Source organism: Pavona decussata, unplaced genomic scaffold (assembly GCF_977016875.1).
Source record: "Pavona decussata unplaced genomic scaffold, jaPavDecu1.1 SCAFFOLD_273, whole genome shotgun sequence".
NCBI classification, from domain to species: Eukaryota; Metazoa; Cnidaria; class Anthozoa; order Scleractinia; family Agariciidae; genus Pavona; species Pavona decussata.
In genome coordinates, this window is record NW_028145675.1 from 802,133 (window position 1) to 815,803 (window position 13,671).

Sequence of the window (13,671 nt, forward strand, 5' to 3'; positions counted from 1 at the left end):
TGATGAAATGTGTATATGGAGTTGAAAGAACAGTAGTTTCTACTTCAGAATGCATTTTACTCAATATTTTTGTGTGCTTATGCTCGACGTTTTTTATCACTTTAAGGCGTGGGGATAAAACAATCCTTGAGCTGATAAGGTCATTTGGTAAGCGTAACGAGAATCTAGCAATGGAATCGCTTTACGATAGCTAAACTGCTGAAATAATCAAACATTCGTTTCCACTCCCCACCGACAAAGCACCATAGTTTCTTTAGAAACAAAGCCCCCTTATCCATTGGGAATAAAGGGAATTTACCTGCCAATTCACATGTGGACTTGATCAACGAATTCACCTTCACCATTAAATCGTCAAAGTTCTTTGCCAGGAGAACATCCTCATCTCTTTCCACCATGAGTCGTAGCTCATCTGGATTCACACCTGAACCGATACCTAACGCCAGTACCTGGACGCCGGCCTTTCTTAATGGCTCTGACACTTCCTTGAGATCTTTTGTATCTTCTTCCTGGGTCTGCTCGCCATCGGTAATGACCATGGCGATTTGGTGGACGTCTTTACGGGCATAAGGGAAGACATATTTGCCGGCAATTTCCAGAGCTTTGTCGATGCGAGTTTTTCCCCTTTCGTGCCGAAGACGAGCAACAGCTTCCTGCGTGAGGCAAATTGGGACGCATAAGCAAATAGAGACCCTTAGTAGGTCTAAGTGTTTGTCTATTTTAGCACACATGTTGATCATATCCCACAAGCATCGTGTCTGAGCACACATTGACACGGAAGTCTTTGATGGAAATATCTCAAGACGCTGGACCTCAGAGATATAAGGGTCTCTTCATATGAGCCTGGTAGCGTCCGGCTAATGAGACGATTTTTGTCTTCTATCATATGGGAAATTTCAGCTCTAGTTTTACCGAGATGAAAAAGACGCGATTCATCGCTTTGACCGTCACTTCATTTGAAAGCTTGAGGAAAGCATCCGGCAGTTGTGAAGCAACCACAGGCCCGAAAATAGATACATCGTCTACATAAAGTTTTGCGATCTCTTCTCCGAGTTCTTACTACTGAATTCATTTATAACCGTCAAAATCACGGTTTTTATAGGCCATTTTTATTCGTGCTTGAGTATTCACATGGCGGGAAGATTTCCAGCCCGGTGACCAGGCTAGCCTACCTTCGTATATAAACACATCAAAATTGTGGCGAGACGAGGTCCTAATCCATCGTACATTTACCCAACTGGTACATTTATCCATGACTGAGAATGATGTATTCATCATTAAATGACACAGGCATACTCGGAAAAAAATCCTAGTGCCCCTATCAGGAGTCGAACCTAAGACCTGCCGATTACTAGTTCGGATGCTCCACCACTGAGCTACAGGGGACTTGTGGGAGCTAGGTTTGTTAGCGTTAAGATCGTTAGCGTACGAAAATACTACAAACGCTCCTAATTTCGCAGTAAATATGACTTTCAATGCCTCTTTTGGCTATATTAGGTTAGCAAGGTATTGTGGTAAAAAATAGAGCCGTCATCGTTTTCTGTACCGTGGATTACGCCTAATTTGACGTAAAATGCTCTCCGATGCACCCCAGAAAACTAGCGACATGAATGACGACTGCAAATCCCGGAAACCAGCGCGTGATTATCATCATGAAAAGCAATGCATTTCCCTAACAAAAACTCTACGTATTTTAAAATAGGTTTGCTGAGGTAACTTGCTTCGTGTCCCATCCAAAATGTTACAATATTGCAAAAAAGATTTACCGGGTGAAAATTCCAATTAACATGACATTTCTTGATCTGGGAAACTAAGGATACGTGAGGAAATTTCAATTTACTGAGTTTCTATCGAGATAGGGGGGAAGTAAATCGCTCCCTCCCTGTTAACCTCATCTGTTATGTATTCGTTTGCTTGGGGTATGCTTTAACTACGTTCTGCCGTGATTGATTTATAAAAATCGCGCCACTTTCTCAGCCAATGAGAAGGCAAATCAAAACCAATCGTGACTTGCTCGCACGTGTTTTCCCGCGCTTGGCGCCGGCTATATGGATTTGCTTCGAGTTCCGGATTGGTTCATTGCGCTGTTAACTTCTGTTATGATTGGTCAGAGTAATTACTTTGGTCAGTTACAACACTCAGTTGAAAACCGTTTAAAGACGACAGAACAGTTACCTGGAAAGCTCTTGTGCTTCTATGATCCCTGAATCTTATCTTAACGGACGCTGAATTGCTGAACAACACAAGCGCCGCGCGGGACTGTGTACTGGAAATCCCGAAGCTTGCGGCGACAGCGTTTATAAAGGATTTCTCTCTAAGGTAGTTTGTTCTTGAAATACTTCCAGATGAATCCACAAGAAAAGCAATATCTACTAGCGTGTCACAACTTGGAGTCTCTGGTAAAAAGAAACATGATTGAAAATTGAGATTAATGTACCAAATAATGCACTTCGGAAGAGGTAAGTGACCTTAAGTCTTATGAAGACATTTCTTTTTAGGGGGAGGTGGTGGTGGTGGTGGGGGGGGGGGGGGGTGTTGGAAGTTAGTTTTTAAAATCCATTTTTTCGATTGGTAAAGTAAATTGGCCTAAAGATTAAAATTAAGATTTTGAAAGGTTTTATCGCTTCCCCTCAAATATTTTTTTTCAAGAATAATAAAGTTCGATTTGTTGTCTTTCCGTTCCCCCCAAATCTTCAACACTTGATACGGCATTCAATTTTGCGTAAGGGTTCATTTTTTTTTCTGAAGTAAGCCACAATGAGCTCTCCATATGTATGAGCTTGGGTGGTGGCTGGTCGCACTACAGGTCACATCGTTCCCTGAGTCATTATATATTAAAGCAAATTAGCCCCATCTTCAGTCGATAGGGGTATTTTTCTTGTTATGTACAATACGCTAAAGTGAGCGTACAAAAATATCACTTGAAGAGAAAAAAGAGCAGCAAATCTCTACTGTGACCGTGAATTGGATATGTGTCCCTAATTACCATAAAAGTTTGCCAACTTTAGCCTTGAATTTCTCCAAGAATTATTAATCCTTTAAGAAGCCATATCAAACACTCGAAAGTGTGTTTCATCAGATATCTAAACACCTCGAAGTCGTTTAAAAAAACTCGGCTGCGCCTCGTTTTTTCAACCTACTTCTCAGTGTTTGGATATCTGATGAAACATACCCTCTCGTGTTTGATATATTACAACTAACCTTCAATCCCTTCACAAGCGGTCCTAATCAGTTCCTCGGTGGTCGCCAACAGGGTGTCAAATGTTTTTGTGACTATAACATCCTTCTCGCTGCTTGCGATCTGCTTGAGCTCATCCCTCTTTACATTTTTTCCTATACCTATGGAAATGATCCTCACGCCTATATTTTTGAGCCTTGAAGCTTCCCTATCGAGCGGTGTGTACCCCTCTGCTTTAGTCTGCTCTCCATCTGTAAGTACGAAGGCAATTTTTGGTGCCAGAAAGCGAGTGTTTACCCGTGAACGGAACAAGTCAAAATATGCACTTCTGAGGGCAAGGTCTATCCTAGTGTAGCCACGCTCGTGTCTCAAGCGCTGCACAGCTGCTTTAAACGTCTCTGCACTGGTGTAAGCTCCGAACCTGATAGGCGTGGATGCCTGGGTGCTGTAGAGGACGACAGCCACGCGGGATCCCGATGGAGAAATTTGAAACTTTGAGGCAAGGTTAGCCACAAATGTTTTCACTTTGCTGTAATCGCTGCGTCGGATGCTTCCTGACGAGTCCACCAGGAAAGCGACATCAGCATCAGGAAAACAGTTTTCTGTGTCTGTGAAAGAGAAAGAGATAAATATGTGAATGAAGCCACCAGATGCCCCCCCCCCCCGGGGGGGGGAACTCAGTCCCATATAAAAGTTGACTGGGTTTATCGTCAGAAATTTTGAAGAGAACCCCTAAAAGACATAGTGTGACTAGTGGTTTACTGAAAAACCTCAGTAGAAAAATTAAAACTAATGTTGTCCAACGTTTCGATGTTACTTCCATTATTAGCAAGGCTAATCTATTTGCATAAGCACAAAAGAAACAAAATGTCTTTATTGTTTTCACTCATTTATCTTCAAACCACGATGAAACAGTCACTTTGCCTTGATAATGATGAGAGTAACGTTGAAACGTCGGACAACACTAGTTTTTAACCCTAAAAGATACCAGAATTCTGTTTTATGGCTGTGGTCCGAACAGTTTTTTAACCTAAGAGGTACCAACCCTAAAACAATACACTATTAAACTGACAAATAATGAAGAAGCGTTCTCAAGTCGAATAACTCGGAAAAAGAATTTTCCGAGGCCCTCAACGGGAATCGAACCCATGACCTTCCTGATACCGGTTGGACGCTCTAACCACTGAGCTATCGGAGACTCATGGTGAGCGAGGCCATATACTAGGTTCTTATGGGTGACACATGTCCTGCTATACTGCAAGGCTCAAATATGTCCAAATGATAAATGTGGTTAAATGATAAATGGAATGGTTAAATGATAAATGGAATGGAATTATTCGACTTGAGAACGCTTCTTCATTATTTTCACTTTATCCAAGTCGCCATTCCATTTATCATTAAACTGACAGTTGACTGACATTTACTCTCTCTGATATTTTTCGGTTCAGTACTCTAAAAGGTACCACCAGATCTCTGACGGAAGTCATTTTAGATTTTAGCACCCTAAGGGATACCAAGCCACGAATTTTAACCCTTAAAAGGTACCACGATCACCACCGTCTTTTTAATGGGAGTCCCCCCTCGGGGCAGACGCCCTTGATGGTCTCTCATGGCAAGCCAGGTGACGTGAAACAAAGCAACAACGAAAGCACTTTATTCTGATACGTGACTGACCCACAAGTGACAAATGCTAATCTGGACGGGGCAGTCGTAACATAAGTAAAGAATTAAAAAAAAATACAATTAATTTAATTAATAAAGAGAAGAAGATAAATGACTATGAAAAAGGTAGAAAAGAGATAGAAAGAAGACTAGGGGCTTATTCTTATTGTTTCTTGGCAAAAGAAGCAACAATACTTTTAAGACACATGTTGACTTAGGACGTCTTCGTGAATCTCGACGCAACGGACCTTAGGAAGAGTAGATATCAATTTTATACTTAAATGATATTTGAGAGGTTAGAGAAAAGTTGTTCCTTGATCCTGTCATATTATATCAAAACAAAAAGGTTTCGTTTTCAGGATCAAAAATTTTTGTTGAAATACAAGCTTTCGATTCCCTCTCGGAATCTTTGTCAGTCAGATTTTGACATTTGCAATAATTGTGAAGATGTATTTATACGAATCTTCATCTTCCAAAACTCCGTTTAAGATATTGTGAGAAAGCAAATAATTAAAAAAAAGTAAAGGAAATCACAGTTTTAATTTTTAAGGTAGGGGTCACTGGCCAGACAAGGATAACAGTGAACTCTTTCTATTTTTTTTGTTTGTACTGTTATGTTTAATATTGGGCATGGTTTCCCCACAGCCCCACAAATAGCAATGCACACAGGAAACAAAGCGAATAAAAAAGCGATTAAAAATAGAACGCTTGACTACTACACTTTGTTTCTCAAGTTTTTTCCACAAGGATTGTGCCATAAAATTTCGATCTTTGGGTCAAAAAATACGGGGAGTCCTCCATTCTTGTAGCTTCTATCTTCCACCGCGGAAGGAATTAATTAGCCAACGACAACCTGATTAAGGGAAATTCTTCAGTTTAAGAATTTTTTAACCGTATTAAAACTGTGTATGAGAGTAATATTCCATATCTCCTGTTCCATATATATATAATTATAATTTATGGGAATATCAAAAATCTTTTTCTAGTAAGTTCTACCTTACCAAACCACTGCCACGTGGGAATGTTTGGAATGTTGGCCTCTGTGGAAACGGCCAACGGAAACCATAATCTCTGCAGTGGTAGTTTAAGGGTGCATTCCTTCGGACATTCCAATTATTCCTGAAAAGATATACACTAAAAGAGCTCATTTTTTCCATCCCAAGGTACCGAAACATATCGAAAGGGCAAAAATTTTAATTAGCAAAGAACACTACGATTTCCAGGTATTCTAAAGGCTTCTGCACACAGGTTGTTCAGTCTGGAATAACTTAAATTAATTTGAATAACTTGAATTGTGACCCACTTAAAGCCTAAGTAGGTTTGGAATTTGAATAACTAAGACGTCCCAACGCTTGGCATGGCACACAGCGTTTTGAAATCTATCCAGGTCATGATGTTTCACGATTTTGCAGCCCAGCTTTCACGGTCTTTCACTGATGAGTTTACGAAGTATTTTGTGAGGATTTCCCAGCTTACAAAAGTTCAGCGTCCAGGGGAAATTTAGAGCATGTCTAATTATTGTCTCATGCCCACCAGTTTGTACTCTTACAAAGCTTTCTAGTGCTTCTATGAGTCATTGAATGTGTATCAGGGCTAATTATTCCAGTCTGTTATGTCTGTTATTTGTTGATATTAGAAAGATCACATCAGTAGGTTAAATATTGTCTGACTCAAAAACGGCGTATCCCCATACCGACATCTGGTTTTCTAATAAAAAGCGATAACCTTCTATTAAATCTCTACCGACTTGGCGAAGGTCGTACCTCGGAACTTCCTAAAAAAACTGTTGGTCACACATAAGTAGAATTTCTTCACGGTAAAGAACTGAGAACTTGCAACAGTGTTTCTCGGACAAGTGATTTTCACGAAGAGCTGTGTTAGAACAAGTTCTAAAGATTCAGCTTAACTTTGCATGAAAACAAAACATGTCTTTAATGAACAGAGTTATAACAACAAACAGACAATTAGGTTTGTTGTTTTCAGAACACCGGTCTTCATGATAAAGGAAGAGGTGAATGTAAAAAACTAAAGAAGGTTTGTTGTTTCCGGTGAAAACAAAATGAGCTGAGGAACTGATCGCACGTAATTTTACCCCAGCAGACTGGGTACTATAGTAATTAGTATAAAGTAACAAACTGTTTGCTTTAATTTGTACGAAGGATAGCTTAACACAACCAGAATGGAAATAATAGAACTTTTTTTAACACAAGACACCAATAAGAATGAACATTTCTTTTATCATAAGACACTGATAATTTTTAAAAGAATAACCAATGCGATCGCGAGAACGTAGGAGAAGGCCAAAGGCTTTCCACCATCTTGTAACTAGATCAATTCAAAGAGATGGCCCCTTAACTTGTTCTTTTTGACAAATGATTTGTCCTAGTCAGTTTATGCCAAGAAGAACGTGGCTTGGCTGCGAGTGTTGTTCGCACGACACGTCGTAATCCGTTAGGATATTATATATTGGGTTTGCAAATTCTTAACTGTAGCAAACTTACCCTGTCCAACCGCAAACTGTTCAAAGGCTGCAAGCAATGCCACCATGAAAACAAACGAATTGCTTTTGTCTTTCATCCTTGGGCAGTTCCCAGCGTGTTCATCAGAAACTGCTAACGGGGGATCTTTTGAAGACACTACTCTTCGACTCGCAGAGAAGGGTTAAAAAGATCACAGACCGAGCGGAAACAATAAATAATCCCGCAAACTTTTCCAGATGGTCTTGACTCAGTGAACTTTTTTCTCTTGGCCGCGGTTTTTTAAATGAGGTTGTGAATGTACCACAAATGCCGTGATGAGAGTGTTGCTATTGAAAGATTGTAAACAGGTCTGCTGTCTAAAGCTCACGCACTGACCAAGTAGTCTCATGTGCGCGGTCAGATGATTAATAGCCCTCTGTTTAAGCGTTGACGTTTGTAAAAATGATTGTTATCAGACAGTAATCTTTTTTTTTTGCCAGGACATACACCAAACCCGGAGGGGGGATTTCCATATAAAATTGACGGAGGTGATCCTCGGAAATTTTGAAAAGAACTCCTAAAAGGTACCAGAATTATGTTTTTTGGGGTGGCCCGAAAATATATACCTGGTCTAAGCTCTGACAGAAATCACTTTAGATTTTAGCACCCTAATGGGTACCAAACCACGAATTTCAACCTCTAAAAGGTGCGACGATCACCCCCGTCACTTTTATATGGGAGCCCCCCCCCGGGACACCAAAGCCCTTGAACTTCGAATGTCTGTGGTTGTAAAAGGACCTCATGACGTTGACCATTGACACCATTGCACAACAAAATAAACACAAACATTTGCGAGGCTTTACGTTTTATATTGGTGCAACCTTAAGCCCTGTTTACACAAGCGCTTTCGATCTCTGATCCTTCATTTAATCCCTTAACCAGTGTGATAGTCCGCTCATGCTGTGTTTGTACATGTGAATAACTACATGTGTATCACTTTTTTCATTTGGTTGCATGCCACAAAGGCCGATGGTCGGGTCTGATTTGCTTAGAAGAAAAAATACAAACTGCGCTCTATTTGGTGTATACGCCATTTGTGGAACATATCACCCGTTAGGGAGGGGAGGCAATGTGTACGAGCTGATATAGGAACGGTCTATAAAATGGTATATATTTGAAAACTATTTCCGTCTTGGATAGTGTGACACTTTCCTAAACCCTTACATGAAATAGGATACTCTTGCCGGTGGTCTGAAGTAGGATGTGCCGGGACTTAATGGTATAGATTTGAATTTCGTCTCCGTTATAGAGCACTTCATGTCCATGAAACATTATAGTTTTGCTGTTGGACTGATGTGGGGTGTAAGTTTTTGTCGCTGAAAAGAAGTTAAACCGGAATTACTGGAATTAGAACATAGATTTGAGTTAGTGTAAGACTCTTTGGTGCAAAAGAGGAATTACTGCCCGTTATTGCGGGAAACCATCGTACAAAGTCTACAAACGTCGTTCTCCACAATTCTCCCCAACCCCCGGAACTACACATCTAGAGAATAAAATGAATGATTTCTGAAACAGTAATAGTCTGTAAACTAAAGACAACTCAGGGAGTAAACTCAGCATGAAATTTTATGCTTCGGTAGACAATGATTAATTGATATACACATATACAGTACAGCCAATCTCCAATTGAGAAAAGGAAACCAACGGACTTACTACGTAGTTAAATAAATTTTTTGAGAAATTTTTACTTGCTGAATTCCATGTCAGCAGTTTGACCGGAACATGGATTTTTTTTGCATTACAACATATTTCAGGCGGATCTTTCGTAACTAGCTGCGATTCTTCATTGGGGTCAGTAACAGGTGGTCTCGAAGGAGTGTTGGTCACTTGCCATGAATTCAAATTCGACGAGTCATTGTCTAAGACTAATTCAAAGGGAGCAGACGGTCATTTACCCTGGGTGCCAGAGGTTATTTTTTTCGTTTGAAGGAGGGAAATTACGCCGTGAAGTCGCTGCAGCGAGGCGCGAAGCGCCGAGATTTTTATCAACGGGCTTCGGAGCTAGGGTAATGATGATGTACGTGAGGTGCCACAGTTGTAACTTTTGGGAAAATTGGCAATTAATTTTCGAATTAACGTGTCAGTTATCACACGATTAGGCGGTTAATTTAACATACAAACTAGCCTGGGAAAAGGAGATGCTTGGCATTGTTACAATGATACACAAATAAATTGTTTCGTGAACATCAAAAATACAGTTGCTTTATGACTAAATTCCATAGAAAATATTGCTGTCACAGGTGTTGAAACAAGTTGTAACAGCCCAATTTGTAAGCGATATTTGTAGTTCCAAAAAACCAAATACATCCGCCTAGTTAAGAGTGAAGGTTGTACCCTGAAGATCACTCATCGTAAATTTGGAAAATCACCAGTTTTCATGTAATTGAGTTATCGTCTTCCATTGCGTGACCAAAGCATCGCGTGTTCGCAACGTGACATGTTCCCATGCAAACATTTTCCTCTGGAAGGTGAACACGCTAGCCTTTACTGGGAAATTCCAACATCGCCTGATGTTTGTTTTTAGATACGTCCCTTAATGGATAATCCGATCACTTGAAGTGTTAGCCGATAAACTTTTCCAGTCAATGACCTTACTGATGTACAATACGACAGACGCATCTGAAAAAAGAAAAAAAATTTGAACTTCGACATTCCAAACAAGACAGTCGGTTTCTACATATGTTGTCAATTTATTTCCCTTCAATAAAAGGGTTCTTGGATGACTGGGGTGATAGTCTTTAGCCTGCGTAGTCGTTTCCGTTTCCTTCAAGCTAAGCGGAGTAAGCGCACGAGGGCATTGGGCAAAAAGGAGCAAAAAAGTAGGAGCGGGGGAAGGCGGGGTTTCTTTTCCTTCCCCGCCCCTCCACCCCCCCCCCCCCCCCCCTGCTACTACTTTTTTCTTCTTTTTGCCCAATACCGTCGCGCGCTTGCCCCGCTTGGCCTGAAGGAAACGGAAACGACTGCTATGCAGGCTAGATAGTCTTGAAATCTGGTTGTCGTGTTTTATTCGTTACGAAACTAAAATAATAGCATTTCTAAGTTCTGCCACTTTTGTACAATTCCTTAATTGGAAGTTAACGAACTGATAGCTGAGAAGGCATTTGGAGAATAGACAAAAATGGGAAAAAAATTTTTAGACGCTTTGAGATTGCTTCTAGTAGATTCTGAGAGCCTGATATCGTAGTTAAAGTTATAATCCTGTTACTGAACATTACATACCTGAAGATAAATTTTAGCCACAGGGTTCAGTTGTCTGAGAGTTCATTAACGATGTCAACCAGGATTAACTATTTATCTTGCCCAAAAAAAGGGAAAAAAAATACAACAGTTCCGACTGTAACGATGCTTCTGATTTGGAAAGAAGTCAAAGTGAAACTATCCTAGACATCTAATTAAAGTACCATTCTATCTGACAGACGTTTTCATCAAGATGCCGGGGCCCAGTTGTTCAAAGCCCGGCAAGCAAATCCTGTGTTAATGTGAACTTTGATTCGGATCGATGTGTCGGACGTAAGAAAAGACAGCAACAAAATCCTGCAATAAATCAGTATCATAACCGCACAAGCAACAAGCAATATGCTTTCTTTTGAAAGGTGAATAACATAAAAGCTTAAGAGAGTGTACATAAGATTGTTATCTAAATTGTGTTCGACGAGTAAAATCAGGGGCCTGTATATTAATAAAATCAGGGATCGTTTCACACAGTCACAGTATGTTGGAGTCTAATATTTTCGTAGAAAGGTCGCAAGAACGGCTAAGAGGAAACAATTATGGGCGTGTGAAAGCTCAAGACGTGCACTGAGTGATAAGGAAAACCAAATTGGTCTTGTTGCACTTGCAAGTCCAGATGTACAATTCAATGTCAGGCCCGTAGCGAAAATATATAATTAAAACAAATCAATGTTGAATTCTGACACTGCAAGTGCCTTTTCACAACCTTTAATAGTCTGTTTACTACCTGTCAGTTTCCTTCGCTAACAGGCACTCCTATCTTGTAAATCGGAAATAAGAATCAAAATGGATTGAAATCAACGAATCTGAACCTGTGAAAGCTGTCGAAATAAACTACTTGTTTTCTAAGACATCCGCTCATTTTAAGCAATACAAATGTCCTTAGTTTATAACAATTTAGTGTTCCCGCATTGTCACACAAAAAAGCCACACAAATATGTCCTCAAGACCAGAGGAAAAAAATTCTCCTGCAGTCGGATTCTTACTGCCCGATTCCAAATTTAAAAAGAGAAAGAAAAATTTGTCGTCGTTTGTCTACGTCCTCCTTCAAACATGAAATTAGGAAACTTCACGTAGTAGTCCACGTTAAAGAAAAGGCAAAAACATGTACAGTCGAACCCCTTTATTACGGACACTAAGGGGACAGAGATAAGTGTCTGCATTATAGAGGTGTCCGTTTTAGAGAGGTAGGCTTTATATGGATTTCGGTCTCTCAGGGACCAAGTGAATTGTCCGTAATAGGGAGGTGTCCGTATTAAAGAGGCGTCCGTAAGGAGAGGTTTCACTGTACCTAAGAGTGTGATCCATGTGCAAAGTTATTGTTTTACTTACTAAATCTACCGGGTTTTTTTTTACGTTCTCGTTGCATCTTAAACTCCCAAATCAGTCTGTTTTTGAGTGACGGGAGGTAGTTTTGTTTCACCATTTTGCTAAGCCTCCTCAGTTGTTTTAGCCTTGCTACGGGCCTGAATGTAGATGTGTAGGCCAATGCAAGTGCAGGACTACGCAAAGAACACCTGCGAATATAGCCCGCACTGCAGACGGGCTTTAACCCCCACATTTGTGATACATCTAAGGATTTCTGGGTTTCGGTGATAGAATGGTTTAAAAGAGCATAGTTTTGGTGTCAATCATCTAAGTGCATTAGACATAACATTTGGACTTACAAGTAAAGAAAATTTATTATTAAATCATATAATTATTCTAGGTAAACATGTAACTTGTCAAAGTGTAAAATTACAAGTATAAATATAAAACCCACTTCGACGCTGCTGAAGGCCAAAATCCGTTCGTCTTATAAAATAGAAAGTTTCATAGCGGAAAAAATAAGGAATTAGAAATTCACAAGAAAAAAAATGGCAAAAGCTGCTTCCTTTCATTGACAACGTTTAATCACCAATATTCCATGACTTAGTACTTCAGTTTTAGTTTTGTACCCGTTTAGTATGGAAGCATTCTTAAGTATTATATGGTAATGTACCGTATAATGTATAATGTATAAGAAATTTTAATGTATGTGTACAACGCTTGTTAAATAATAATAATAATAATAATAATAATAATAATAATAATAATAATAATAATAATAATAATAATAATTATATGAAAAACAGCGGTAAAAATAGTCAGAGAAATATAACAAAATGAACTAAGCATCGCTTTTACAAATATGATTGGCCCTATCCATGTTCATCAAGTAAGTAAATGTTCTGACCTTAAACTGTGCAAGTGTTCTTAGCTCACGTAACTCTCTTGGTAGTTTGTTCCAGACACTCGCAGCCGAGAACTTAAATGAAGTCTGACCACATGTGGTCTTAACTAGTGGTAGATCAAAAATATTGAATAAAGTGTAGGAAAAAAATGCAAATGCAGGGCTACGCGAAAAACAAGTGTGAGTATAACCTGCGCCGCAGAAGGACTACAACCCCCACACAACGAGATTCTGGTACCTTTATTTGAAGGATTCTTTTTCTTTTCTTTATGCCAGGAAAGTTCCCCCATTCTCGGTGGACTCAAGACTAAAGGCGCGTTTTGTTTTTCTGTGTATTCTGCAAAAGGAATACACTGAAAAAAAATTTATGTTGTATCTGTTGCACAATAACGAAAAATATCTAAATAGCCAAAGTAAAGAATCGAATTCATGTTAATGTTTTAGAAGAAGGATATACCTGAGTAGTTTTTCGAGGAATTCTGATTTTGGAATATCTGGAATATGTCCAAAAAAAAAAAAAAAAAATAACATAAAACAAACTCTAGCAATTAAATACCTCACCCGGCTCTTCACCAATCACTGGCAATGTTGATGGATACTGAACGAGAACCGAAACATATTCACCTAAACGCTAAATTTCGGCCGAATTAATCAGCTTTTGAACAGGAAATCCATCCTTCTGTATAATACTCGTTAATGTATCCAGACCAGTAACAGTTTTGCCAATGCAATTTTATAGTAACTGGCTGATTGAAAGGGCTTAACGCTAGAGGCGCTACCAAAATTTGGCTTTTATACTGAGTTGCCTACGGTTTCTGCCGGTGTAACTAGTAAATGCAAGTCGTTTGTGTATTATTTACTTGCTTAAGGTC

At 39.5% G+C, this 13,671-nt stretch overlaps 1 protein-coding gene across 25 annotated transcripts in view; it reads right to left on the bottom strand.

Annotated features, from left to right (window-relative positions):
- LOC146455506 (uncharacterized) overlaps window positions 1-7,690 on the bottom strand; it is a 44,458-nt gene extending 36,768 nt beyond the window's left edge. For 23 of the 25 annotated variants that reach the window (XM_085094217.1, XM_085094216.1, XM_085094208.1 and 20 more), the window contains exons 1-4: window positions 7,339-7,690; window positions 3,199-3,783; window positions 2,173-2,393; window positions 299-650 (exon numbers count right to left, since the gene is read on the bottom strand). In XM_085094217.1, the coding sequence (XP_084950343.1) occupies window positions 299-650; window positions 2,173-2,393; window positions 3,199-3,783; window positions 7,339-7,414 (1,234 nt within the window). In that variant the 5' untranslated portion in view covers window positions 7,415-7,690. The remainder of the gene's footprint in view (window positions 1-298; window positions 651-2,172; window positions 2,394-3,198; window positions 3,784-7,338) is intronic. The other 2 variants (XM_085094219.1, XM_085094220.1) reach the window with 2 other exon arrangements.
- Window positions 7,691-13,671: the final 5,981 nt, after the last annotated feature.